General features: G+C 37.1%; 1 protein-coding gene across 5 annotated transcripts in view; it reads left to right on the top strand.

Moving 5' to 3' along the window:
* Positions 1–23,760, top strand: part of PAM (peptidylglycine alpha-amidating monooxygenase) — a 151,205-nt gene that overhangs the window by 76,053 nt on the left and 51,392 nt on the right. For all 5 annotated transcript variants that reach the window (XM_049796313.1, XM_049796314.1, XM_049796317.1 and 2 more), the window contains 4 exons: positions 5,345–5,402; positions 11,641–11,728; positions 17,751–17,836; positions 19,518–19,601. In XM_049796313.1, coding sequence (XP_049652270.1) covers positions 5,345–5,402; positions 11,641–11,728; positions 17,751–17,836; positions 19,518–19,601 — 316 coding nt within the window. The remainder of the gene's footprint in view (positions 1–5,344; positions 5,403–11,640; positions 11,729–17,750; positions 17,837–19,517; positions 19,602–23,760) is intronic.

The following is a 23,760-nucleotide window of genomic DNA, read 5'->3' as shown; positions in this document are numbered from 1 at the left end:
AATATAAACCTGGAAATCAGTGAGGTATAATAGTTCTCCAGCTCAGTTAATAAACGTTGATACTTTTGAACAGTACCACCTCTCATAAGTGGGGGAAACAATATCTGCGGTACTTAAATACTCTGTTTTTTTCTTAATAATTATTCCAATTGCACAGTAGGGAAAAATGCAACTAACATATCATGTGAAAAGTAATTTTGGTGTGCTGCGGAAGGGTGGAGGACATCTAAAAGCTGTGGAGAGGAAGACTGAAGGGCTTTTTCATTTCTCAGGGAAAAGTTCTATAATAATTTTTTTATACTTAAGGTAATTATAAGAAAATTATCCCTCTGCACAGCAAATTGGCAGTATGTTAGGACTTATTATTTAAATGGGAAGCTGTATGTTTTTTCTTCCAAGAAGGGATGGGACCAGCTCATTTTGAAAATTTTAAATTTCAGCTACAAACCGTTAAGCAAATTGAACGCTATTTTGTGAAAGCATTATTAAGAATGTGGGGTAATCATGGTTACTCTGCCGGTAACATGGTTTTGCTGCTGTGAATATCTGTGGTTGTTACAAATCAAATAAAAAATAATGATAAAAAATTATAGTGCAATTAAAACTGTATCTGAAGTAATTTTGTTCATAAATATTAGTTTGGTTTTTTTAATTAATTACTACTAAGTTTGAGGCTGAACAAACTTTTCATTGGTAAATTAATTTTGGTACAGCATTGGCTGAATTCTTAAATGTACACTTGAAACTTCATGAATATTACTAAAGGCACAAAAAAGTGGTAAAAGATGTTGTTATTTGGTATCCAAAACAATATATGGATATTGTTAGTGTGGAAGGGTTGTGGATGGAGGGGTTCTTGTCTAGTGGAATTTGCAAGTCTTTTTTTTTTTTTTTTTTTTTTTTTTTTTTGAAACTGCTTATCTTGAGCTTCTACTAGTAGGTCAGCAGTGACTTGTAATACCTACATATTCAATAACTTTAGTTTCTCAGTTTGAATGCATTGGTTAAAATTTCCCTTCTCATATTCAGTTTGCTTGGGTATACCATACAAGATAAAAATACATAAAATGAGAAGGAAATTTGAGCGTTTGGACACCCATAAATTACTGGCACCTCTTTCTTTACTGTTGCTATGACAACCAAATGGAGATCATGACCCAAGATCCCCCAAAACTTGCTCTAACTCTGGAGAAATTTGTGTGAATTACTTGGGGTAATTCCTCAAAATAACTTAGGGTGAAATTCTGTAAAAAGTACAGTTTAGTTAATTACATGAACCTGGACCCTGGCACAGTGAATATCAATACCAGAGATTTATGAGACGTGATGCAATTATTAGTCAGTAATGGCCCTTATTAATAACAAAGATTCTTCCTTTAAAGGAAAAGGGGGGGAGGGGACAGGGCATGGGAGGGAAAAGTGCGGAGCTTTTCTCTTCCTCCCTCCCCAGTATGCTTTCAAAAGGCAGTCTGTTGCACATCTAAAGTTCTATCAGTCTTGTCTTTTCACTTTTTTTGGAAACATCTGAATTGATGGGGTTGAGCCTAGTGGACCGATCTCACTTTTTTTTCCTCCCTGCTTGTTTCTTACACAAGATGAAGTCTACATAATCATTTACTTCTGAAGATGGATCAAATATGCACACTCATGCTCACAGACCTGCTTGTGGTGAGGTAGAGAAAACAGGACAGAATTAGGGTGGATTCTGCAGTGTGCCTTTTGTAATGCTTTAGTGTCAGGATGTTCCTACTCTTCTTGTGTTTGAAGTCAGGAACATTGACAACTGGAGATAAGCCAACAGAATCTGTTTTGTTGAATCCAATAGCTGTTTTTTCATTTGCTCATTTTATCTTATTAGCTAAATACAACCTGGCTTGTACATCAGAAACAAATGTGATTATGCCAGGATGAGTTTTCATGCCAGTAATGGTAAAGACTTCAGAATGACCACATTGATTGACTGCATTATCCATTTGGCCAAGCAATCTCTTCTCTGACTATACCTCATAGGAGTTATTTACAGAAAGACCATAAAAGGTAGGATAGGAGAGTAGTAATGCAAAGATTAGAACATACCCTCCCTGTTTACAGTAATCAGGAGAGGATGCTGGCTTGGATTTTTAGTCCAGACTATCTTATTTAATAAATAGTGATAGTTCTTTATGTCATGAATTTGTCAAATAAATTTTAACCAATAGACAATCTTGATTTTTTTTTTTTTTTTTAAACGTGCTTTTTTCCTTTTAAGAAGTTATTGGAAGCATTTTGGAAATGGTTGTAGTTAGGGTAATTTTGTGGGTTTGTTTCCTGGTTTCTCTGCTTTTGAAAAATACATTTTGATAGGGAAGAAGAAGAGATAAATTCTTTAAAAACAATGTGGGTAGTAGGGTGGAACAGTAGGACAGGGTAAGGGATATGAGACTACACTGTGAGTAGTATGGAATTTTAACAATTCAATGCTTTACCTGTACCGATCGTCTATAGGCTTGTCATGTTAAAGTAACTGCTGGCCAGGATCTCTCATTAATGAAATGAAGTCCTTCACATTACTTTGGGGGACAATCTGAAGTGGCTAATGTAAGGCAATACAAACAATAACAAACAAATGAAAAATACAAAACTTTGAATGTTCCCTTTTGTCTCCCTGCCCCCACCACTCCCCACCCCCCCCTCGTTTCTTCTTCAAAGCAGTGGGTCTTGCAAATTTTTTCTTTGTTTTTTTTTTTCTCTTAAAAAAAACTTTGCTCTTTTTTAGGATTAAAATCATAAAGGCACATCAGATTACCTAGGAGCATGTCTCTAAACTATACAATGTAGAGTACATCAGTATTGAAGAGGGATGACAAAGAACATGGAAGAAAGATGTTTAACCAGGGCAGTTGCTACTTGTAGACGTATTATACCACTGAGACAGAGAGGCACGACTGAGTTCTGCAACAGCTCAGATAATGAGTAGCACACTACTGTTTTAATACATCTATAATTTCCAGCTGACAGTCTTTGATTAAAAAAAGAGCCAAAAGTAATAGTACACCTAGACTTCTAATAATCTTTGTAGATGTTATGACACAAGTTATAAAATCTCAGCCATTGCATCCTTGATAAGTCCTAATACTCTGTTCTTAACTATTTTAATTCTTAATTGGGTAAATCATACTTTCATAAAATACGTGTCATCCTTATTTTTAGTCCACACTGTTTCTAAAATTATTTTGTGTTTAAAGACAAAGAATCTACTGTTTATTTCTACTACAATGGGAATTGCTGCCATTGACTTTCAAAGTTTGGCATTTGGGTATAAGGTTCTAAATGGAGTTTTTTTAAAAAATACTTCTGAACCCAGGTTAAATAGAAAAGGTAGAATATGTCCTTTTCTATTTCTAGAAGGCTTTAGTATGTTCATTCTGTAAATGCATATAACTAGAGTACACAAAGGCATTCACATCAGTTGTATCAGCTGACCTCTGTTCACCCCGCCTGTCTTCTAGGAAAAACACCAAAAATGGTTTCTTAGCTGTGCACATCACTGCTTTGTCTAATCTCGTATTGTTATCACCATTGTACCTGTCCTTCCTTCTCAATTTCATTTAATTGTTTATACCTATTTGCAGTGTCTTCTTTTAAATTAGGTTTGAAGTTTTTCATAGCAGGAATTTCATCTTCATTTGTTTAGTATAGTTCTTATGAAAGTCCTGTCAGATTTTGAGTTCATGGGTGTAGTGAAATTCCAGTAGCTGACATCTTTCTCAAACAGTCTTTAAAGTTGCAAAAAAAAAAAAAAAGGTTTTAAATAGTTAATCATGTAGCTATCAACCTAATAGCTGCATTGCTGACCTTATAGCCTAATCTCTGTTACATGTAAATAAACCATGGCAATGAATTTATTTCTTAGAATAGTAATCTAGATATCCAACACCATCTTTGGCCAAATATCTCAGTAAAGCAGGTGGTGTTTTCTTAGATGGTGCTTTTGTAGGACCTGTCCTTCATCTAGCTGACAAAGATGAGACCAATTCCATTTTTTGTTTGCGTAGTTCACATGTAATTTTGTGCTGTTTCAATGATTTACTGACTTTTTTTGATGTACAAAGTAAGACCTTTCCTTTCAATAGGATTGCCATATTGTTCTCAAGGACTTTGTTTTATAGTCCAAGTTCTTGTAGATGGAAAACCTGGATTTTGTTTGTGGCCATTGCTCTGAGTTTATTGTGTTCGTATTTTAATCCAGCAATACTTTCAAGGTTTACATGCTGAGTGTTTAAACTCAAACCAAAAGTCTTTTAGGCAACAAAGACAACTGCAGCATCATGGAGAGGGCATTCTTGATAAGTTTTCTACCTGGAGTGCCCATTGCACTGTATCTTATGCAGATTGTTCATCCAATTGCTCCAGGAAAATAGTAGTCCTTTACAGTGCTTAAGCAAGAAAATCACGTATCGAGTTGTTTGTTCTTTAATTGATTCTGTTCTTTTTCTTTAAGGGATATGTGATGTTTGTTAGAATGCCCAGGGAAGAATATTTTCATTGATCATAATGGAATTAGGTGCAAGAATCAAAAATAAAAGTATTTCTATGATTGCTGCTACAGTGGCACAGCATTTTTACACTTGGTGGTCCAGTTATATAAATCATGGAATAGGGTGAAATACTGCTATAGGTAGAAATCTATTTAGCTTTAGAATATCTTGAGTTGGAAGGGACCCATGGAGTCCAAATCCCTGCTCCTTGCAGGACTACCTAAAACTAAACCATATGACTAAGAGTGTTGTCCAGACCCTACTTAAACTCTGACAGGCTTGGTGCCGTGACCACTTCCCTGGGAAGCCTGTTCTACTGACCACCCTCTCATTGAAGAACCTTTTCCTAATGTCCAACCCGAACTTCCCCTGACGCAGCTCCATTCCATCTCCTCGTGTCCTACTGCTGGTCACCAGAGGGATGAGATCAGCACCTCTCCCACCACTCAAGTGCCATTAATTCTTAGATTATAGTAAGTTTATAAGTACTAAGAAATTAGTGTGTACCAAGAACACAGTGAATCAGAAGCTGAATAATTCTTTTCACTTTATGCAGCACAGTCATTGATTCATGCTGTTTATTTGGACATCGGGAGGGCACTGTTAACCCTTCAGATTTTTAGTGGACAGGGAGGGGACAGTGTTTGTTAACCACTGCAAATAAATTCAGTGCTAAGGCTTATAAGTATGTAATTTTTATATATTAGTTTATTCAGCATTCTCACATTGATCTTTAGAAAGTGTAGAGAATTTTGGTGCTTTGTTTCTCTTTTCATTCTGAATATTCCCAATTTAAAGGTAATTTCTGTTCTTTTGTCTTTTAATAGTCTGATACCTACCTCTGCATGTCAGTACCCCTGCCGGTCGATGATGAAGCCTATGTAGGTGAGTATTGGTTGACTGGAAGAACCTAAGCAAGCCATTTTGAAGAACCTCAGCATTTTCTTTTTTTCTTTGACTCATATTGACTTAATCTTTGGCTGTCAGAGTTTCCAAAATGCAGTCATCATGTCTAATGCAGAAACAAATGAGAGAGAGCTACTTAGAGTCAAGAGAACAAACTGTATCTGGAGAGATTCATGAGTAATATTAGTTAGGGAGCTGCATGCAGATGCCTCTGGCTGTCAGTACCAAAGAGGCCCATTTGTAAAGTATTGGCGTTCTGTCTCTGGCCGGATACTTAATTCTGCTCCACTGAGCAGACTGTTTATTTACCTGCTGGTACAGGCGGTAAATCCTTTGTACTTACAGTCAGTGTTGGCCGCAGTAAGATTTTACTTATCTGGGGGAAAAAAACAAACCCAAACCCTCTCGCCTCCTTTTTTTTTTTTTTTTTTAATAATGTTGTGGCATGAATAAGATGGCAGACAAATAGAAGGAAGTACTGTAATAGTGTACAAACGCTGAGATCATATAGATGAGCAAAACAACACCATCTGTTCAGAAAGTCTTTGAGATACTTTTTATTTTGCCCTGCTTGTGAACATACAGTTGTTCAGGTAGAGAGAAGGCTTGTTGGTTTGGCTGAAGATAGCTTCAGTATCAGAAAATGCTATAAACAGAAATAAAAGAAAACAATGAGAAGTTAAAACCTCTATATTTTTCTTCCCTTACTCTTTTGTTGCATTTTAGGATATCGGCACTTAAAATAAATATAGTGGGAATCCTATGTAGATTTTGTTGTAGTGTATTATAAGACTATTTTTCTACATGGATTTCCTTGTGGAAATCCTTCAGAAATAGAGTATTCTGGTTAGATTTTCATGTTATATTATAGTAACTACAAAAATGAGTAAATTTTCTTCAGTGCTTTCTTTGTATATCTGTTTTATAAAGAAGTCAGAACCTGACCTCACATGTTGGCTGTGAGTTTGACCCCAGAAGTTAAAATGAGCATAAAAGGGAGGTTTTCATTCTCTGATAAACTATACTTGCTGTGCAGTGTGTGCAGTAGACTCTTCTGCTTTTAGGTGGAATATAGAAAGGCATAATACTAACCTGCTGCATAAGCAATTTTTATATAGTGCTTCACCGAGTTGCAAAATTGTGTAGTTAATTCATAGATTGCTGCACATTTAGTTCTCTGCTTTGGTGTTTACATGTGTTAAAGCTACATAAACTTCTTTCAGTGGTGTATATGTTTGAAAGGACCTACGAAAAGAATTTGCTTAGAAGTGGTATTTATGCAGTCTCAATGTGAATCATGCAAGATTAGCCATTTTTTTTCTCCGAAGACTGAGAAACTTTTAGGTTTTCGGTGTTTACAGGGTCTTCACAAGATTTTTGTAGGATTTGTTCACCTTTCCAGTGATCACTGTGCTTTAGTACATGTGAATACAAAGAGAATAAGGTCTGGACAAAGAAACCATTCTAGTTGTCAGGTGGAGCTTTGAAGAGCAAGAGGAACTTGGTGAGCAAATTTAAAAAAACGTGTTGTTCTGTGAACATGAAGTTTTCCCATGATAGCGTTGCTTACAACCTCTTGTATCTGGATGCCTTGAAAATAAAACAAAATTGCTTGCTTTTGTTTTTTTCTCTTTGGTCCCTTCCACTAGAATGGATAGGCATGTGGTCAATCTTAAGCATGTGATCAGTTCCTTCTCACTTCAGTAAAGTCACTGGAAAGTGTTTTCAGTGGAAAAGATTTGTCAGATTGGAGTCTTCGCAATCAACAGAAGTTACCTAATTATTGGAAGAGTAGAATCATAGAATCATTTAGGTTGGAAAAGACCCTCAAGATCATCGAGTCCAACCACCAACCATGCCCACTAAACCATGTCCTGAAGTGCCTTGTCAACGGACAAGTCTGAGTAGACTCAAACATATACAATTGTAGAGAATAGAAGGAATGCAAACTGACCTATCTTATGAAATACTTGGATAGCAAATTAAATCTTCTTCTCGGGAAAGAGATTTTTACAATAGATATCATCATCTAAGAAATGAGATGCTTAATGGAATTTTTCCTTAAATACTTCTTAATACCATTAAGTGTTGTGAAGCTAATAACTTATGTGCATGTGTGTATTTTGTGTTGCTTAAATAAACATAGTAGATTGACACACAGAGAATGAAATACTTCTTTTTAAAACAATAGTGTCTACATTTTTATGGTTTAAGCAGAATCGGCATTCATTGCATTGCAAATAAATGGTGTAATTAACATTCATTAATTACTGTTTTACTTTGTGATAGAGGCATCTAAAAACTAACATATGAACTGTCACTCTGGGTTGTTGTTCAGTGATGTATTGAGAAGACTATGTTCTGAAGAGCTTCAACATGAAAAGATGTGATTACACAGAATTAAAACAATAACCTGGGTTTCTGAGACAGTGCAATGATAAAGCTGAGACCAGAAGCTACATGTTCTGCCTCTAGTTCATTTTATTTGCACATAACGCTGCCAATTAAATGCCTTCTCTTTTCTGTGTTGTTGGGGTTTTTTTCCTTTTACACTTTAAAAGGACACTTTTATGACCAAGTGTCCTTACACTTTGACCAAGAATCACTTGTTTATTCCTTTTTTACTTTGTTTTCCTATTTTTTACCCCATTTTCTTCCATCCTCCAAGACCATGTGGAAGAGAAGGTTCTGTTTATAGAACCTGTAGCAGGATAGGTTTTTTGCATACCGGTAAAATATAAGGACCTTGGAAGCGAGAACTTCCTTTTTAGCATTGTATGTGGGCAGTACTACATTTTTAGTAATTTGTTATTGATTTTATATTTGAGGACTTTGAATTCAGCCTTCAGCTTTGCTATTCCCCTCAAGATTTAAAACCAGTAGATGGTCCAGCTTGCACAGGGACAATGGGTATAACTTCATATTGCAAAGCTGGAAGGATACTGTACCAAAGTTTACCAACTTGGTCAGAGTCAGTTCTCAGACATTATCAAAAGAAGGAACTGATGAAACTTACTTATGAAATGTTACCAACTAGAAGGAGGAGTAGAGCAAGTTTTGCCCTAGAGGTCTTTTTCAGGGGTGCATCTATGTATTTTTGCAGATCCAGTTAGTTTTCTGTGTGATACACTTTAGTGGAGGGTCAGACTGTCAAAGCTGAGATTTCTGTTTGAAACAGTTGTTTTTCTGTCCCAAAGGGCTATAAATGCTGACAACTGGGGGGAGGCAAATGTTTGTTTGTGGGGTGGGTTGGTTTACATTTAGGTTAATGTTAGGAACATACCTTTTGATTCTGTGAAATGAAATGTCTGTGAGATTAATATGTAAAAGAATTAATGAGTGAGATTAATATGTAATTTTTCAAGAAAGTATCTTTCCAGTTGCATTTTATAAACATATTGCAGTTTACTTCTTCCACCTCATGTTTGATTAATGTTTATCAATAAGTAGCTAAACTAGAAACTAGATTGAGTCTAATGGTACAGGCATTGATAAAAATCACTTTTTGATTACCGAGCTGTAGTGATAGCTAAAGGGTGCTCTACAGACACTTGTAAGAATTGAGTCTGACAGCAAGCCACTCGGCCGAAAAATTTGACTGTCATCTTTAGCTTCTTACGTTCATCCACATGGGTGACTAGTAAATAAATGTGTCTTTTTCTTACTGACTCATGGTAAGTGTCTGTCAGATTGTGCTGTAGAAATGAGATGGAGCCTATTACGTTTAGCAACACAAATTGAAGTAATTAGATGATTTATTACTCTTTGTCCATACATGAGTCTGAGACACTGCAGGTTTGTTACTCTAGGAGGGCATATATAAACTTCCTATTGGCAAGTAATGATGACTTCACTGTGTTGAAGGCCTCTGATGTCTCCCTAATCTGCCAAAACATGGACACCGATATGTTGATAAATTTCTTTAAAGTTAATTCCATTATAGGGAAGACAGCAATTTTTTTTAAAAAATAAATAATATCAACTTCATATTGAGTTGTTATTTGTAAAGATGAACATCTTTGAAATTAATTTTTTAAGTAAATACATTAACTAGAAACTGTTAAGATTAAACTGATGTCATGTTCTCTTCACTCCTGTTTTTCCTGGAGTTCATAATTCAAAGTAGTACTTGGTCAAGAAAGTAAGTCAGACTTTATTCAGATTTAGTATATATACACCAAAACTGTTAACTGTTATTTTAGTAATCATTTTGTAGCACTCCTCCATGCATAAAAAGTATTTAACTATTGAGTAATTTTCTGGTCATTATTGTAAAATGTGGAGGCTCTCAACTAGGATTATAAGGCTTTTGTTTGATATTTCTTAAGCCTTTGGTAGTGACAGGTACTACATTTGGCTTGAATTTTATGCTAATTTGTATGGCTTTTACACATAGGATTTTTTATATGGCTTTTTTTTGACCTTCTGTTTGGGAGGGTATAAGCCTCAGTGTGGTGCTAAGAAAATAACCATACAGGAATAGAGTAACCAACTGTACAAAGCTCTCTTGAGCTCACAGGCAGACTTAGAGGTTTTTCAGCTCTTCTTGCAGAAACAATGATGAGATATGTGAGCTAAAATAGTGTGTACAAGTGGCTTATGCAGAAATCTGATTTTTGGTTTGTTAACTGTGGTGCATCATTTTCTACTAGTAAGAGTGTATTTAGTAAGCTATTTGTAATATGTTTTATAATAGTGCTTAAAGGTCCCATCCATGCACTAACCTTTGTTTTTACCTTTATTGACGGCTGCCCTTGTAGTTGTTATTTAAAGTATGTTTTGTACAGGTATCAAGTTCGACAATAAACTTTATTAGATTTCACATCTGTGAACTGCTTATAAACTCCTTCAGAAATTTAATCTCTCGCTTAAATTGGTAGCAGCAGCTTAAAACACCTGAAACACCTGAAAACTAAGGTAGGAAGTCCACATAAAATGACACATTGTCTGTCCCATGTGAGAGTTAACAATAATTTCACTAATTGTTACGGATAAAACCATCAAAACAGAAGGTCTTTCTGTAGCGCAAATTAGATTTTTAGCTGTGAAATTAGTATTATTTGCTTGTAGGGAAAAAAAAGGTGTTGTGTAGTCTTTAGACTTTAATCATGGTGGCAAGTTTAGCACTTCTGAATTCATACGTGGTGCTCGAAGTACCCTCCCAGGGCATGTGCATGCATCTCTTACTTCCCAAATCAAGCACTCAGCTCTGGCGTGCTCATTTTCTTAAAATCTGACTTCATGCCTTACGTTTTCAAGCTAGACTTTGACTCACATGCCTTAACTTTTGGCTGGTTTTCCTCACTTTTCACAACAGGCCTCAGCTCCAAAAATAGGGTTAGAAGCTATTTGATTAGTTTTTTTTCCCTTACAAAACTGGGTCAATAATCCACATCATCATTCACTTCAGGAACCCTGCTTCAGCAGCATGTTAAAATACTGAGTTCAGTCTGCACATAAATCCACAAACTTTGGGAGCAGAATAGTGTTTCAGTGGTTTGCAGCTTCACCATTTGCTCATGTTAAGACTCTTACAAGAGCTAAAAGACACTTCCTTGAAGGTTCCTCAGTGCCTATGTACATGTAAGGGCAGGACTGATTCCACTGTTTTGGAATTTGTGCTGTAGGATAAGGTTTAAAAACCCTCCAAGGGTTTGACATTATTAGTGAGAATAAATCATAATCCCATCTTGGAACTGTTGTCCCAAGAAAGATGCAGCAAATATGTAAACCGGGTGGAATACTGGAAGAAGATATCACTAACACATAAGATATTAGTTACTCTTAACTGTAACTTACTGTTTGTATTTTTGATGAAGAAGTAGAAAAGTATGACTAAATCACAAGTGCAAATTTTGAATCTAGATTGAAATTAGACTGGTTTCAGTAAAATTTTGTGGTTTGGGATACATGGATTTTTTTACTAAGTGTCATATTTAACTTTCGGGGAAAAACAGCAGCAGCAATTTTCAGTGGGAACTTGGAATTTCTTTTCTTAATGACTATGTGAGGTACAGTGTTTTAGCCTGGGAGACAGGCTGTTGAATGGGAATTTAAGTAAAGCTTGTAAGTAGAATGCAGAAGGTAAATATATGAGTGGGGATGTACATGCCATGTTCCTAGTATTGCAGAGAAAGAATGGCACAAAATGCTCTTGCTGATGTAACTAATGGTGAGAGTAAGGATAGTTTATTTGTTTTATCATTTTGTTTTTCAGTTGACTTTAAGCCTCATGCCAGCATGGACACTGTCCATCATATGTTACTTTTCGGATGTAATGAACCCTCTTCTACTGAAAATTACTGGTAAGAGTTGCAACTTGCTTTTGTTATTGTACTAACTTTCCTTTTTAATTGCTTCTACATAAACCTTTTCCAGTGTCTTAACTTATTGGAAAAGTAGAAAAAATTGTAAGGAAGAAGAAGTGTATAACATTCCAGTCTTTCTACACTTAAAGTGTTTATTTTTTAACTAACTCCTCTGTAAGGTGGAGAAAAAGATCTGTTTTCTGATTCTTCATGACTAATTGACTGTCTCCGAGGCAGAATCAGGAGCTATAGTGGGCAGGGTGCTATTAGATACCAAGAAATCTACGCTTCCTCTATAGTTGGCTGCTTTTCTGTGTGTGAAGAAGTATTGTAAGGGTAAGCTGAAGAAGCTTCTCTGAGTCAAGTGGTTTGGTAGTTGACTTGCCTTGCAAAATGCCTAAGCAGTAAGGGCAGAGGGAAGCTCTCAATACCACTAAAACAGGTATGGGCAGCCAAAGTGAAGAGAATGTGAAGGTGGGTGGAAATTAATGGTCTGTCAGTAATTTTGCAAGTTTTCTCCAGGTTTTCAAGAGAGAAAAGGTAAGGTAGTTTTGCTGACACTGCAAAGCTTATATGTGGAAAAATTTTAATACAGATTTTCTGATAGAGTTGTGTAATCACTATTTATCTTTTAAATATTTACCAAAAAGGTAACTAGAGCTGGAATTTAGAGCTAATAGCATAGTATAATATATTTTCCACTAAAAAGTATGAATTGATTATTTGGAATAATCTCTACATGTTTTTGGGTGATGATTTGATTAATATTTTAAGCATACAACAAACTTTCGTCAGAAGTTTTATCTCCCTTCTACCTATCAACCAACAGTTCTAATACTGAAAATGTTGTAATCTTGTCTTGCAAGAAAAGCATGTGCTTAAAAAGTTCAGATAAAAGTAAAACTGTGAAAGCATAGAATTTCTATTGATTTCTTTTCCCAGCAGACAGCTTTTCTGTGTTTTTTGTTGTATCTTATATGTTAGAATATATTTTTTGAATAGTTTAATGGGAAAAATATACCAACATGAAACAATTGTGGCCTGTTAAAACCAGTTTACATCTTGAGTGTCCTATTTAAAACTGAGTAGATTGTACTTGTAGTATGTTTTGTTTTCATATGTCGGGCAGTAGTTTTATTAGAGCCTTGAAATAATCCGTACATGAAAGAATTATATTGTTATAGATTGATCACGTGCTTGCATTGAGGTGAAGTCACAAGATGATGCTTAACTCACACCTAGCTCATGTTCTGAAGATGTAGGTGAAATGTTTAGTTCCTAAGCTTTCAAATATGAAGAGATGGATCAAAAGCTGGAAAGTCATAAAGTTCTTCAAAGCTGAATCAGACAAAAGTCCTAGGTTTGAGACGAGGGTTCACGTAGTTTTAGCTCCCCGGCTGTACTGTCACTTCCTGGAGAAGAACAGATGCATTTGGGCCTGTTTGACACAAAAGCTTGTATAAATGCTTGTTTACTATGTGTCTGTGTGTGTATATATAATTAGTGTAGTATATATGTGTATAGACATATATGTGTGTGTATACACATATATGTGTATATCTATAAATGTGTTGTAAGTATGTTCGATTAAATGTCCAGATGTGTAGAAACTGTTGCACATTTTGTAAGTCATTGCGTAGAGTACGTATAGTTTAAAAGCATTTTCCTACTAGTTTAGATTCACTAGAGGCTTCGAGCCATTAGAACTAATTTTGTTAAAGTAATTCTGGTGACTGTGTATTAATCATGAAACATCTTTGGGTTTTGTTTTTATTTTGTTTTGTTATTTGTTATTCTTTTTGTTACCTGCAGACTATTAAGTGATGACTTCACTTGCTCTTCCATCTACTTGGGGAAAGAATGGTTGGTTGAGAACTGATATTTGAGGACACCACTAAAAGACTTGTTTAGCAAGGATCCTTCCCTCATTGTTTATATGGTCAACATTTTGACATAGCCATTTTTATTCAATTAAGGCATACTACTTTGATTTTTTGCTTTATTGTAGTTTCTACAGCAAAATTCTGGGCAACATTAGTTAGATGGTATGTAATCAGTTGCAAGAACATTAAAAATACCAAGTCAAGAGCTATTTTTCATACCATCATGATGTGGATTAGGTGTATTATGGAAAAAATAGTGCTTGAGGAGCATTCAGAATGCAAGGACAAATTTAATTTCCCTGAGGCTTGAAATTTTATTCAGGCCAGTTTTGAGTGTGGATGAATGGGAGAGGGGAAGATACAGCATCCAGAAAACTCTGGATTAGCTGCCCTGTGGCCATAGCAAGCGCTGAGCCAAAATCTGTGTCGCCACTCTGGCCTGCTGGCTCTTCTGGTGATGTGATGCTATTCATGCAAATGCCCCTGGCTTCTTGAAGGGCTGTCTAACGGTGTGGGACCTGTGCTGGTGCTGCAGTGACACGTTCACTTAGAACGTAGAATCTTTATCTGAACAAATGCTAAAGGGGTGCACAGGTGTTTCTCCCTTCTTGAAATACCCAGGCCTTTCCACAGAAATATAGGTTCCCAAGGCTTGTTTGCTCAGGTTTTGTTCAGTGCACCAAAAAAGGTTTAGCTGCTTCTGTTTCTTGTTCATAATTAGCCCTAAAAGCAGTTCAGCCACTGTGACAAGAAGTTTTGCCTGACCTTATAAACTGTGCTGAAATCAAAGTAGCATGCCTGAGCTGATTCATCAGAAGTTCGGATTCTCCAAAGATAATCAAGAACACACTTGAATGATTTAAAAGAAGATGTTGAATTACTCAGAACTTCTGAGTCGCCTAGCAAGACAGGTCTCACGCTGTGTCAAACCTGACACAGAAATGAGCTCCCGTAAATGAGATGATTCATAGTCATGGCCTTTATTTTGGGATCAGGCTGGGCAACTTTAAATAGTTACCTAATCTAAGCAAATGTGTTAAGTACAGATTGTAGATCACCACCCAGTAATTCCTCTGTCAGACTAGCTGCTTCTGTTGGCAGGAGAGTGTGGTTTGGGAAGCTTCTGACATCAATACTTCAGTAAAGGTTGCAAAAGACGTGAAGACTGGTTTAGTGAAATACTTGTATTTCACTGCTTAGGAGAGAGTGGGAACAATATAAAGATATGTATTCCTGAGTATAGTTTCTTACCATTGTCACTGCTGCAGAATGTTCTGCACCATTCAGCTCAAGAACGAAAAATGATCTTTTTTCTTACTCAATCACCTCAATTATTTTTTTTTCACAAGTCTTGGTTAGAATATAGTGTAATAGAGAAACAAATGTAAAAAATTATTTTTTCCCAAACACTGCAAATATCCTAAAACGATACCCTATGGCTTGCTGACATAGTGAAATATTTTGCTTCTGGTCCAGGTAACTAGTCAAAACCCCGGTGCCATTAAAAAACTCAGCTCCTGAGCTTGCTGAAGATGGAGAATAATGCCTTTCAAAAGTCCAGGAGAGTTCACAAAAAGCAAAGATCTGAGCAGCAGTCAGTAAGCTCTATTTCCACACCCTCCCCTCCCCCTCTCACCCCCAAATTTTGACCACAGTCAAAATTAGTTGTTAGTACAGTACTGTATAGTATGCAGTGACAGTCCATTTTTAAGGTATTCTGTGCTACTCATTCTATTCAGAATCTCATGATTTTTTGCACGTAAAGAAGCTATGAATTTCAGTGATGGGTTAAATTTTTTTGTTGTTGTTTGTAAATTTATACTTTTTACTAGCTTTCTGCTTTTAAATCTGTTCCATGAGTTATCTTAACTCTTCTTTGTAATCTCCTGTAGGTTTGTTTTTTTCTGAAAACTCAAATGTTTCAAGATCAGCATTGATGACTAAATGAGAGGGTTGACCATTTTTTAAGCGTAATGAAAGAGCAATGTGTGTATTTCATCTTTCTCCCCTGCAGTCTTCTCCCTCCATTGGCCAGCGTCTCAGGAGGAAAGTTTAGAACAGCCTATGCAGTTTTTGTTACCAAGCTAATATGGTTCTAAAAAGTAGCATCATATAAATGAAGGCTATGTGGCCCAGAGTGTGGCAGTGAAGCTGCAACTGTGCTGTGGCTTCTGCTGTTGTTCCTCCTAACTAATCTCTTCAACACATTTCCAAACTCAGCTCAATACCTGGTTAGATCCCTGAAGTCTTCTGGTTTTTTTTAGATTGTAGCAGTGGAAACCTGCACAGCTTTTACCTGCAGCTGTATGAATTGTTAGGGGTGAAACATTTCACTTATCCTGAAATATGTTTTGCTTGTCCATTGGGGAATGTGTGAAGGGGGAGATGACCAAACTAGTAGTTGTGAAGGTCTAGAAACATGTGTTATGAGCAAAATTAATGCAGAGCAAGAAGTGGCATGTTCCCTTTTCTCTTGGTAGTCTGATGATTGATTATGGCGATGCTTTCTGTCAGAAGAAAACACAGCAGCTGTGTTGCAGTAGGTCTCTCTGGGATCACAGAAACGCATAATGTCCCGCTGAGGTGGTTTTCCCTACATGCAGGAAGAACTGGTTATCTCTGGGAGAGCAGCCTGGAAGCAACATCATCATTTCTTCTGAGAGGTGTCACATATGGCTCAGGCATCCTCAAGAGACTGCATCTGCTAGAAGTCCTGGTCTTTTATGCTTTTATACTCTTCCTCACACTGTGTGAGACTATTTTCCCCAGTATTTGAGGTGACTGAAACCGTGCTTTATGTGTACAAATGTTTTCCCAGGTCTCCTTTTACCAGCAATAATAAACAGAGAAGGGGCTGGTTGTTTTGAATTGAAAACCTGGCATGGGTATCAACCTTCATTGCATCTGGCTTGATTAGTTGATGTAGTCTGAATAGTTTCAGGTTTAGGCTTTCTAAAAGTCATAGCCATGTATGCTGCACCTGTGGAATGACTTCTACATTCTGTGCTCAGTGCTGCAATGCTTTGCCACTGAAGAACATACAAATACAGTCTGTAACTAACCCTTTTCCTTAATAGAGGATCAAGATGGAGAAGTGGCTTCTAGGTGGCTGTTTGGAAAGCCCCTCAGAAGGGCTCTGGTTATCCGTGTATATCATCCTGTAGCCTACATCCACAAATAGCTGTGGCTATATGTGGCAGTGCCCTCTTGGATGTGGTCCGGGTACATTTTACTGTCCATACAACTGTGTCTGACTGGCCTTTTACAGATTTGGTAGTGTCTATGCCGTGAGTTTATCAGTTCTTGTGGATTCAAGGTATCTAGAGCTTAACAGTCTTTGAGAGTCTTTCACACTCCATCCTTAGTGTCAGTGGCAAGGTGTTAGCTGCACAGACTAAGGACAACTGTAGAGATCTGTTATTGTAAGTATTTGTGACCTGTTTGTGGTCTGTAACTTGGCAAACACTTCTTTTTTCTTTCTTTTTTTTCTTCAGGTTTTTTTTTTGGTGTGTGTGTGATTTTTCTGTTTATAAAAAAAATAAATTGTGCAGTGGAATAAAAATTAACTTCAAGCAGTGAGCTTGCATTAAGTACAGGGAAGCACATGAGTGCCTCTTATGTGCTGGTTCATGTACAGTTTCTTGTCACCTTTTTTTTGTCAATGGTTTTTACATTAATTTTAACTCTCAGTTTTGACTTAAAGCTTTGATGTCTTCTGGGTTTTTTCTGCTTTGCACATGAGTCCTGTCCCTCTGTGTAAATATGGCAGCCATTGTTATTCTGTGGCCCTTGAGCTAATAATGCTAGAAATTTTCATATGGTTCATTCTCACAAAAGGTTCCTTTATTTCTTTTCATTTCTGGCTATTAGGCTGGCAGGGACTATCAGAACTGTCTATGGTTTTGACCCTGTTTGCCTAACACTATCTTAAGGCAGAGGGAGGAGAAAAAAAAGAGAAGATGGAGGATCTAAAGATAACCAGGAAAGCATTTAAAGAACTGTGTTTATTCAACATACATCCAAAAAAAACTTCATAGATCTTAAAATTAGTGGGTTTGGATTAATTGACCTGCCCTTTTCTGATTTCAAAATCAAAAAATTATATTCCCTTTTGTTTTCTTTCCTCATATTTTTAGGGACTGTGATGAAGGAACATGCAAAGACAAATCTAACATTTTGTATGCTTGGGCAAGAAATGCTCCACCCACCAGGCTACCCAAAGGTATTGTGCCTTTAATGTGAAGTTCCTTGTATACAGAGGCAGGGGAGAAGAGGACGTGGAATTAAGCACCTGGCATGTCTAGGAACTTCCTATAATATTTTTATTACGTCTAGTTGATGGAAACTGTATAAACATCAGCCTCATAACTATGAATATATTATGCTAGCTAATATACTTGGGGTTTTTTTGTCATCCTGTTTGCTATAACATTATGGGTTTCAGTAGAGGGGAAAAAAGGCTCAGGGAGAGATGATGGTCATAATAAAATGCTTTATTTTTATATAGCATTAAACTTGCGATTCCTACTGCATGTTACTATTTATATATCTTTCAGTAGCACACAAACTGCATTAAAATATTTTTGTGTGTTTGGGAAAGCACAAACAAGTTCAGTGTAAACACTGATTTTTTTCTGTGTCTTAAGTGTACTTGACAATTTTATGTGCTTTTCATTTTTCAGTACTTTGATGCGGTTGAATAAGATGCTTATATACCCATTTTCTTGTATGATAGATTACTTCACTGAATTCAGTCAAAATTTACTAAGCTACTTGGAGTGATATGTCTGGAATACAGGGAGAAGTGGTTCTTTCTAATAACCACTAAGGGTCCTAGAAATATCTACCATCTATACAGCCTCAGTCTGAAAATACCTGGAATTCTAATTTTTTTTTTCTTTTATCTTTTACTGCCTCCTTTCAAAACCAGGAGCAGTGCACAGTATCATGAAGAGGTTTATTTTTAATAATCCATTCACACACTTATCAGCATGAATGTTATTCGATTTCGTTATCAGAATGTCAAATTTAAAAAAACATTGTTTGAAGGATTCTATGGAAGCCTGGTATTTGCTTTGCTGTTAAACCCCAGCTAGTAGTAATTTTCTTGGCTTTAAGCTGTTCATAAATACAAGGTTTGTGGAGAGTGTTCATAATGATACTACATTTGTGCACAAAGAGGCTGCAGTCCCATTTATAAGAAGGCTTTGCCGTGGGCAGTGTTTAATCTAGTGGGATTCACTGACCGAATAGGAAGAAATTGCTTTCTCTCTTCTTTTGAAGAGTGTTCATTGTAGAATCAGTTTAGAGAAATCCCTTTTGGTGATGGTGATATTTTGCCATTTCGTTATTTCAAATTCTTCCATTTTCATCCGCGCCTGTGCTTACTTCTGTCAACAAGTAATGTAGCTTCATAAATTCCACAAGATTTTTTCTGCATACAGAAATTTGCATCTCAAAATATTTTACTACAGGTCTTTTTATCTTTTCATTCTCATTGTGTTCTTAGTAAGTCAGTGTTAATCAGTTTGTATCATTCACAGGTTGTATGAGAAATTAAAGTTTACCAAATCCTACAAGGCTGGTAAAACTTGATTTTTCTAATTTTTTTTAATATAGTGGTGTATATATATATAAAATCTGTATTAATATTCTTGGATTGAGAGAATTCTCTACTGAATGCGGATATCTGTTCATTAATAACTAAATTGTGGTCCTAGCTTCTTAGTCTGTTTGGGAACATGTGTTGTGATGGTGGTTTTCCCAGTTTTCAGGACATTGGTGTCTCTGAAATTTTCTACCCCTTCACTCTACGTCATTACAGTGATTTGTATTTTTAGATATGGTTGGCAGTAATCTTACATTTTATCATTTCTGAAAACAATGCATTTTCCTTCTCTTAGGTGTTGGATTCAGAGTTGGAGGAGAAACAGGTGGCAGATTTTTTGTGCTCCAAGTACACTATGGGGATATCAGTGCATTTAGAGGTATGTATTTTGGAAATTTGTTCTGTAAGTTTGTCAGTTACAGCATCAGAAGTATTTATGTTACTTGTAGAAAAAAAATTTTCCTGTTAGTGCCGCTCACAAAGGTAAAGATCAGTGAGCATATTTGTAATAAACTATGGATGTTAACTTGACTTGTTTGTAGACTTGCTTTATCTCTATAAATGTTTGAAAGGTGAACAGATTTCTTTTCTTCAAAAAATGTAAAGCAAATTACTTAAAGTAATGAAGAAGCAGATTAATAATTTTAAGTGTAGGAAGAAGCTTGTTTTTCCCTGTATAATTCAGTGTGTTCTTTAGGAAAGTTGAAACGAATACCTGTGAACACCCTTAACCTGTCACCTTACTTGAATAGCTGGTGAGAAAGATGACAAACACTGGTCAGTCAATCACAGAAACTGTGTTTGGAAAAAGTTGTAACTAGTGGGGACAGTGTCTTTTTGTATTTAAAAAAAAAAAAAAAGATTAAACACTCATTTCAAGCATGGCAGTATGCTTGTTGTTGTCAGGGAGTGTTTCATAGAATCACAGAATGGTTGGGATTGGAGGGGACCTCTGGAGGTTATCTGGTCCATCCGACCCTACTCAAGCAGGGCCACCCACAGCTGGTTGCCCAGAACCATGTCGAGGCGGCTTTTGCATATCTCCAAGGATGGAGACTCTACAACCTCTCTGGGCAACCTGTGCCAGTCCTCGGTCACCTTCACAGTGAAGGTGTTTCCTGATGTTCAGAGGGAACCTCCTGTGTTTCAGTTTGTGCCCTTGCCTCTTGACCTGTCACTGGGCACCAATGAAAAGAGCCTGGCTCCATGTCGTGGTTTAACCCCAGCCAGCAACTAAGCACCACGTAGCTGCTCACTCACTGACCCCCATCCAGTGGAATGGGGCCGAAAATTGGGAAAAGAACTAAAACTCATGGGCTGAGACAAGAACAGTTTAATAGAACAGAAAAGAAGAAACTAATTATGATAGTGATAACACTAATAAAATGACAACAGTAATAATAAAAGGATTGGAATATACAAATGGTGCCCAGTGTGATTGCTCACCACCTGCCAATTGACACCCAGTTAATCCCCAAGAGGCGATTCCCCCTGCCCGCGCTTCCTGCAGTTTATATACTAGATGTGACATGACATGGTATGGAATACCCCGTTGGCCAGTTTGGGTCAGGTGCCCTGGCTGTGTCCTGTGCCAACTTCTTGTGCCCTTCCAGCTTTCTCGCTGGCTGGGCATGAGAAGCTGAAAAATCCTTGACTTTAGTCTAAACACTACTTAGCAACAACTGAAAACATCAGTGTTATCAACATTCTTCTCATACTGAACTCAAAACATAGCACTGTACCAGCTACTAGGAAGACAATCGACTCTATCCCAGCAGAAACCAGGATACTCTATCCTCTTTGCACCCTCCCTTCAAGTATTTTGGTACATGAGTAAGATCCCCCCTGATCCTTTTCTTCTCCAGGCTGAACAGTTCCAGCTCTCTCAGCCTTTCCTCTTAAGAGAGATGCTCCAGTGCCTTCATCATCTTCATGGCCCTTCCTTGGGTGTTCTCCAGTATGTCCATGTCTCCCTTGTACTGGGAAACCCAGAACTGGACACAATGCTGCAGGTGTGGCCTCACCAGTGCTGAGTAGAGGGGAAGGATCACCTCCCGTGACCTGCTTACAGTACTTTGGCTAACACAGCCGAGGATACCATTAGCCTTCTTTGCAGCAAGGACACATTGCTGGCTCATGTGCAGCCTGGTGTTCACAAGGACCTCCGAGGCCTTTTCTGCCAAGCTGCTTTCCAGCTGGGTGGTCCCCAGCATGTACTGGTGGCTGGGGTTGTTCCTCTCCAGGCGCAGGACTTTGCACTTCCTTCCCCTTGTTGAGCTCTGTGCGGTTGCTGTTAGGCCATTTCTCCAGCCTGTTGAGGTCCCTCTGGATGGCAGCATGACCCTCTGGTGTATCACCCACTCCTCCCAGCCTGGTGTCATCAGCAAACTAGCTGAGGATACAGTCTGCCCTATCATTCAGCTCATTAATAAAGATGTTTAACAGGACTGGACCCAGTATTGACCCCTGGGCTGCGTTACCAGTTGTCATCCTCCAACTGGACTTCACACCACTGATCACCACACTCTAGGCCTGGCCATTCAGCCAGTTTTCAATCCACTTTACTGTCTGCTAATCCAGCCCATACATTATAAGCTTGGATTAATGAAATTTGGACTTCATTAATGCACGTGGAGATACTGGTGATCTGAGATTTTTAGGGAAAATATTAATTTTTTTATTTATTTGTATTTCATGTTGTACTTTGTTCTTTAAGCCTGAAATGTCTTGTTCTGACACCTTTGAGATGCATAAATTCTTATTTTTGCTCTGTGAATCATGTCCTGGGTGGAGTTCTTGGGTTAAGGCCTCTCTGGCCTTTAAGAACAAAAAAACTGTGGGTGATCATTCTCTTGGAACTTGGCTGCGATACATTACTGCATAGGATTTAAACAAGAATGTGAAGTTCCTCATGGGCTAAATGATAATCAACATGTTGGACTTGAAAGAAGAATTGGGAAGTAAGCTGAATAATAGCAAAAAATTAAGGGTGGAGTATGTATTACATCAAGAGTTTGATCTATGCCTATGGCCTCTGAATCCTTCTGTGGTACCATGGTAAATGATCCACAGGTTGTACTTGGTTTTGAACGGAGAAGTTACCCTATAGCTGGCAGCTTCCCGCTGTCATGCAGCCTCTCTTCTGTACACCTCTGGAAGGGTTTTGGCAATGTTCATCCAGAATTTTCAGCAGCACTGAAGCTGAAGGTATGGTTTCTACCATGACATGAAGATATAATGTAGCATAATGGCAATAATGGTAACTGAGGAGGAGGAGGAGGAGGAGGAGGAGGAGGAGGAGGAGGAAGGAATAAACTGAATGTGCCAGCACTGTTTAAATGGAGCACATATGCAGATGTGCACAATTGAAGTTGAAAGAATTGATTTTTGTGAGACAGTTCAGATGGACCTGTACAGCTCCTGAGATTCTTCTCCTGCTAAAATAAAAAATAATTAAAGTTACAAACCTCTAAAGAAAGCATGTTAGTTAAGAGCCTGTTCTTCATTATTGCTTGGGGACAGTGAGAGTTCTTACTGTTCATTTTTACTTTTAAGTATAATTTATGTGTAGATAAGTTATTAAAAAAAAAAGAAACAAATGAGATCCATAACCTCCATTGCACATTAGTTGAGGATGTGTTCAGAAATTTTTATTAGTAAATTAACTTGGTAGTCAAAGCTTCTACTGAAAAAATTCACTTGCCCACTTAGAGAAACCATAGTGGAATAAGTTAGGACTTGAAATTAAAACTTAATTTTACACCAATATGCTCCCTGCAGCAGACTTCCTCATTTTTTGTGTAGAAGTCTGTGCAGGACTTAGAATAACCAATGTCATAGATACAAGCCTGCAAAATTATGAAAGTTTAAGAAGGGTGAACTGATAGGACTATAATTTGGGAGATGATACTAGTGTCATATACTGTTTCAGCAGTTAAAAGAGTATGACAGAATGCCCTCTTTTATTTGCCTTTTACTAGGTAATCTGATATCTTATTTTTAAAGTGAAAAATAATATACCTATTCTGCTGGTTTTGTGAGAAAAAAATGTTTTCAGTGTAGTCTGCCTGTGAAAATTCCAATAGAGAAAAATATAATTTAAATCTCCTAATAATTTAAATGTCCTAAACTTTGGTTCTGGTGTTCAAGAATATTCAATGCATAACCTTCGACTGGTCTTACAGGTATTTTTAAACTTCAGGAATGATGTAAAGGCATCTTTTCTGTATGAATGAGATGTCTGTTGATAACTGTGGCTTGTCAAAGTATAAGAATACAGTCATTAGAGTTATATGTAAGAGCATGCAGTTGTTGCAATTCGGAACAGAGGACAAATGATGAAATACAGTCAGTTAACTCATGTTTTCAGTAGCACATCAAAGATTCAGAAGCACTGTTCAGAGTTTAATTTTCTGACTTGCAAGTCATTGCAAATATAAAATATTTGGCTTGAGGTAGTAATTATTTATGTATTAGCACCCAATTCTACTTCCTACCAATTTTGGGGGAAAAAATGTCATAGTTAAAATTTATCTAAC

The sequence above is a fragment of the Accipiter gentilis genome, chromosome Z (genome assembly GCF_929443795.1).
Source record: "Accipiter gentilis chromosome Z, bAccGen1.1, whole genome shotgun sequence".
NCBI lineage: Eukaryota > Metazoa > Chordata > Aves > Accipitriformes > Accipitridae > Astur > Astur gentilis.
This window is presented reverse-complemented; position numbering and strand designations above follow the sequence as displayed.